At 44.6% G+C, this 6,359-nt stretch overlaps 1 protein-coding gene across 1 annotated transcript in view; it reads left to right on the top strand.

The window, feature by feature from the left end:
• The first annotated feature begins 5,733 nt into the window (after positions 1-5,733).
• SKIDA1 (SKI/DACH domain containing 1) overlaps positions 5,734-6,359 on the top strand; it is a 2,524-nt gene continuing 1,898 nt past the window's right edge. The window contains exon 1 of the mRNA XM_009275257.1: positions 5,734-6,353. Within this exon, the coding sequence (XP_009273532.1) occupies positions 5,777-6,353 (577 nt within the window). The 5' untranslated portion in view covers positions 5,734-5,776. The remainder of the gene's footprint in view (positions 6,354-6,359) is intronic.

Here is a 6,359-nt window from a genome sequence, read left to right on the forward strand (position 1 = left end):
GGGGGGGGCAGCCCCCCCTCCAGTGCCCAAGGCCGCCAGATTAATTCAGCCCAACTCCCTCGGCCGGTGGTTGGAGCGGGATCCTTAAGTGCCTTTCCCCCCCGCATCATCACGCCTTTGCCAATTTGAGAGAAGGAAGGAGAGAGAGGGGCTTTTCTTTGATAGCGTTTAATTGGAATTGAAACATTCTGGGGCCGTAAACATTCTTTATTTATTCAGCACACATAAGCGGGCATTGTTTTATCACCGTCATAATTACGGTGTCCTTTAAACTGACTGATAGCGAAGGAGATAAGGGAATGCGCCTGTAGCTCCAGATCAAATCGCTGGCTCTCCCCTCTCCCCGGGTCACCAGGATCCACACGGTCCTTGGAGATGAGGAGCGCCGGAAGATTGTGGCCTGGCCATCCCCTACGTCACGAAAGTGATTTGTACCACATTGCTAATTTGGTGCAATTCGTAACCTCCTGATCTCCTACGTTTGCAACTGCTTTTCAGTTTGCGGGGTATGTTTTTTAGGATGTAGTTCCCTAGTGTAGAAATTGAGAGCGATCACCTAGGTGCAGGAGAGGGCCTTATTTCCCAATGTTTGTTGCTTTACCTTTGTCTAATTAAAAATGCAAACTTTTAGGATCCTTTCAGAACAAAGCCTCACCAAATCCCCTTTACGTCCAAGGATTTGCAAATTTATAAAGGCTGCATTGAATTCAGCATGGGTCAAGGGGCAAAAAAAGGGTAGAAGGTCACTGCATTCTGATTATGGGTCAGTAAACAACATGGCATGTAGTATGTGTCCAGAAACTCCTGCTAAAAAGTATTTTAAAACTACCAGGAGTACCAAACTCAAGAAACAGTCTTAGCCCGTGGTGATTATAAATTGTACAGAATTCTAGTGTGCAAGTGACACCCCAGCCCCCACGGAAAAAATACAACTTAAAAAGCACTTAGCAGAACTCTGCATCGCTGCTTTGTTTACAAAAAAAAAAAAGAAAAAAGAAAAAAAAAGAAAAAAAAAAGAAAAAAAAAAGAAAAAAAAAAGAAAAAAAAAAGAAAAAAAAAAGAAAAAAAAAAGAAAAAAAAAAGAATAAAAAAACCCAAGTCTGAAACTCCTAGGCATAGGAGTGTTAGCCAGATTATCTTTTTTTTTTTTTTCCCCCAGACTGATGGTTGGCATTTCTTTGTCCTACACGTTTAGGAGATTTAGTTATACATTCTGACTTGTTGTCATACTAGAATTTACGGCAAATTTTAGGTGCTACAGTCACATTTGGCTGACTTTAAAATAGCAGAAGGATCCTATTATAATGTTCTTTGACCCTATTATATTTACGTTACCAGACTCTTTGTGATAGCCTCTAGCTGCTTTCTATCTGTGTCCTCCTTGAGCAAAATATGCCCAGCAATATCTAGGAGCAGGGTATAGGGTTAGAAAACACGTTCTCATTTGAAATATGTATTTCTGCCCAGCGTCATGAAAGCAAAAGGTTTATTTAATGCTTGTCAATACCTGAAGACACGGTCCAGCACTTAACAAATAATAATAAATAATAATAATACCCTAATAATGTGGCAATCCTAGTGTGAAAATGCACATGACCTCTTAGGTTTTCCCGAAGATTTTCAAAAGAATTCTCTCCATTAGTACAGCCGCTGGTGGACATCGCTGTTGCATTTCCCAACTAAACGTTTAAAAGACTGTAAATGGTGTGTGCATTACTTCATTGCAGAAGGAAGAGGTCAGGCTGAATTGCACTGGTATTTAAACATAATCATACTATGAAAATAAATCAAAACATCACGTAAAAGGAGTATTTTAAACGTTACACACATTTTCTTTCTGGAACGACGTGGTTAAGCACTTCCCCGCGAGCATATATATTTTAACACAAGTTTACAAAAATGAAAGTATACGATTTCCAATAAATGGGAATAGGTCTACAGCGAGATATTATGAACATTATTTTGCTCTTTCTTTTCTAATGAGGTTTATCTTTCGGCCAGACAGCTTCAAGACTGAAATGCTACTGACTATAGAGTGTAGATTGCAGATTGCACGCTACTCAACGTGAAAAGGAGCACGTTTGATTGATAGTCTCTGTGTGTGTGTGCGCCTATACACACAACTCTCTGTAGTTGCATGTATATGTATTTGGCAAAACCGGGCATCTCTGGGTGTCCTTATCTTAAGAAATGTGAGACAAACGTCCATCCCTTTAATCATGTTCATCTTTGATCACCAGCGAGGGTGACACAGTCCACGAAATTAACAAAGAAACTCCCTTGCTTTTGAGAGATAGCTACATATACCTCTGGGTCTGCACACACATGCACGACATACACACGGACACACGAACACGCAGGCATACACCCCGGCTCCCAGTAAGTAAATTATTGCATAACTTCTCATGTAATTGATACCAGACACCTTTAATTTTTCATTTTCATTCTTTTGGCCAGCTTTCACATTAACAATCTAAGCCATAAATGTTGGTGGCTATTGATCGCAATCCCCTGTGTGCGTGCAAATCCATTTTCAAGTCCCCTGCCTTTAATGTGCGTGTGCGTGTGCAAGGGGCCTCCGCCGGCTCTTTATCAGGATCTCCCCCCAGCCTGCTTGAAGACGACCCCGGATACACAACGTGTGCTGATGGCCAAGGGAAGGCACCAAAAAAAAACCCAAACAAACAAACAAACGATGGAGAAGTAGCGAAACAGAGGTCTCCGTGTGAGATGCGGAGAAAGATACGCAACCGAAAGCGTGTGTAAGTATAGGGTGGGGATGTGTAGGTTGGGCGGCTGACATTTCCCGAGACTTCTGGTGGGTTTCCCCCTGTCGACATTCGGCTCTGCCTCGACCCCGGCGCCCACGGCCGCACCTTTCGGATCATCGAGGTCTGCCGAAAAGCCGCTGCTAGTTTTAAACGTTTGGTAGCGCAGGAATTAAGCAAACAAAAATAACGCATTTTTTAAATAGTTGCCGAATCCCACTGCCGGGCTGTCACTGGCAATACATGGGTGCGTGTGCCCGTGGCTCCCCGCGTGCGGACGCACGCGTGGATTTACACGGGGATCCAACCCAGCTGAAGTACCTGGCAAATAAAGGACTTTTCAGCCCATCGGGGTTTTTGGTAACGTCTTCTGAGCAGCTTTCTCGGAGTTTACTGCTCCTTTACTGTTGACTCCATAGCCTTAACCTTAAAGCAGGGGGAGGAGAGCAGCGGGGAGGGGGTGGGGGTGTTGGCAGCATATAAGTACATCAGGAGGAATTTTTAAACGACCTTATTGTCTCTAGCTCTAGAAAGACCACGATGATTTCTTTTTAGCGCCAGCAGCTGTTTTCTCTCGAAACTTTGCTTCCAGCCTCAGCATATAGCAGGGTGCCTCTCACGCGAGCGAGAAAGAGAAAGGCAAGGCTGGGGGATCCAGATGCAAGGCGAGGGAAGGCGAACTCCGCGGATGGTCTTAGCCGCGCCGAGGCATTGTTCACTGCTGCCTCTCGGTTACGTTCAAAGGCTGAAATATCACGAGATCCACTCAATGATCCTTTTCTAATTCGAGGGACAAAATGTAATTTGCCGTAGCTCTGCTTTCTCGGATGGGAATACTATCCCTAGGTCTCAAAGGGAAGAACCAGGCATCGCGGTTCGCGCACACATGGATTAAGTTGAACAGCGGCGATTACATCTGCGCCGAGAGCAACAGTAGTCCAGGGCTGACTTTTCAAATCTCAGCCCTCCGAGTTAGAGGCTCCCTTGAATAGACTTCCTCCATTCCCGGATGCACTTCTCCAAATTCCCACTTCTCTCTAGAATTCCTGCGAAATGGGGGGCTCGCCTGCATTTCGCCTTGGCGTGCAAAGCTGCGTTTTTACGGAGTGATTATGCGCTTTATTTTAGCTGTACCTGACGGGGTAACGCGAACTCCGCGCACCATATTGCCAATACGCGGAGTGGGTATTGACATTTGGGATTGAAGATTTTTTTTTTTATTATTATTGTTATTTTCCTTCGTCGATTTTTTCGCCAAGTCCCAGAAATATGAGATGTCTCATTAATCTCACGGATATGTCTAATTCTGGATGTGCGGCGATACGTAAAAGTGCTCGTGTTTGTATCCAGCGGAACACTGGGTGCACGGCAGAGATTGGTGATTTTTTTTTTTTGCAGCGCCTAACGTGCAAACCGCAAGCAGCATCATTTTAACGTGACAAGGGAGAGGCATGCAGCTATCGCAACATTTGCGAAACCCTCGTTCCTGACACTCGAATAATTTAACGTTCCTAAGAAGAGGTTAAACCTTCATGCTGCTTCTTCAAATTGATTTTAAGGGGCTGCTATAAATGGAACATCAGAAAGCTGCGGCAGGGCTACTCCGAGCGGAATACGCAAACTGCGAGCCAGAAGCATCCTAGCCCGTCGCAATATCGTACATTGTGTGTGCCAGCACTTTTTTGTTATTACGTAAAGGCTCTTGGAAGCACCTTGGATATTTTACATTCTCCTTTCTCTGCTGGAAGCAATCAGCGCGCAGGAATCCTGACGTGGGCTCTGGGACTATAGGACATTCCAGCTCGTGATCCAGCACGGTTAATTGTGAAAAGTGTATACATTTCTGGCTTATCTATGCTTTGTTATGGGTCTGACGTGAGCCCACGTCCTCCTCCCCCCTCCCGCAATATTACAGGCAGAATTTCAGTTAAAAGTGTTACAGTATCTCCGTGCAGGAACCCGTGATATACAGACAACAAAATAACCTTAGTCCCCGGCTGTAAAAAGCTAATTAAGCAGAAGAGGAAAATCAAGAGAAACTCGAAAATGTAAGTACTCCCTCTCGTTAACAACCGAGCATTTAACTTTGGAGCCTCAGAAGGGGAAATACCAGGCTGTTCTGCACGTTTTCGCTAAGCTTCATTTTCCACACAACGCAGGATAAAATGCTAGTTTAAAGCGGCTACGTTACCGAAGGGTTTTCCATCGCTACGATCAGACTTATGTCCTTTAAATTCACGGCATGCACAAAAGAGCAACGTTTGTCCAAAATAGGCTAAAAATATACGAAACGATAGGGGAAAAAGCATGCAAATCCTTCCTCGGAAGCTAGCGACGAGGAAGTCTGAGAGGTCTGAATGTGTTTGAGCTCGGATTGTTTAATAGAAAGATTTATATACTAACTGTATTATTTACTTTGGGAGGGGAGGTGGCAGTATAAGGGTATGCTAATTAGTGGGAGATTTTTTGGGGGAAGGGGTGGAATATCAATTTTTATTGCATCACCTGTCAGGAGTGTCCAATCAGCGTTGGCTTTAGGGGAATTAATTGATGAAGGTGTCTCCGGACGAGCTCACTTCACTCTGTCATTTTATTTGTAGCTAAAGCAGCGGCGGGAATAGCAGCTGCATTTCTTTTCTCTTCCTCCCTTCACATTCCATTATCATAGTTTCCAACGGAAAAGCAGGGAATGAAAGGGAACAGGTACTGATCTTCAACAGCAACTTAGAGAAACACTCTGGCAAACCTGATTTTTAAGATTATATCTTGATTGTAGCCTCATGGTATTTTTTTAATTTATTTTTTTTTAATTTTGTCTAAAGTTTGGCACTTCATTCACCAGGAATAACAGCCTTTGTTATATTTTATTAGCAGGATGCCTTGAGACAAATACAGCATCTGGCTGAGGATTGTGTGTGTGTGGCTTTTTCTTTTTTTTTTTCCCCCTTTTTTTTTTTTTCATCTCTCTCTCTCTCTCTGCAAATGCTGGGAATAATTTAATTCACGAAATGGGAGACCTGAAGTCGGGTTTTGAAGAGGTGGATGGCGTGAGGCTCGGCTACCTCATCATTAAAGGAAAGCAAATGTTTGCACTCTCCCAGGTTTTTACAGACCTGCTCAAAAACATCCCGCGAACTACCGTGCACAAGCGAATGGATCATTTAAAAGTAAAAAAGCATCACTGCGACCTGGAGGAGTTGAGGAAACTCAAAGCCATCAACTCCATCGCTTTCCACGCCGCCAAATGCACCCTGATCTCCAGAGAGGACGTGGAAGCCCTTTACACATCCTGCAAAACCGAACGGGTCCTTAAGACGAAACGGAGGAAAATAAGCCGGGCGCTGTCAACCACCGACCTCCGGCCGGAGCTCGCACCTACCGACCCCTTCTCCGGCTTCTGGAAGGAGAACAAACTTTGGCTGGGTTTGAATGACTCCCCCCGGCCCCTGCTGCCCGTCAGGAGGAAAGCTTTGCGTCCGGGGGACACAGCCTTGCTACCGGCCTCTCATCTACCTCACATTTTTAGTAAATACACTGGCCACAGCTACCCAGAAATCGCTCGGGCGCCTTGCAAACCCCCCGTAAACTATG

The sequence above is a fragment of the Aptenodytes forsteri genome, unplaced genomic scaffold (genome assembly GCF_000699145.1).
Source record: "Aptenodytes forsteri isolate BGI_AS27 unplaced genomic scaffold, ASM69914v1 Scaffold336, whole genome shotgun sequence".
Taxonomy (NCBI): domain Eukaryota; kingdom Metazoa; phylum Chordata; class Aves; order Sphenisciformes; family Spheniscidae; genus Aptenodytes; species Aptenodytes forsteri.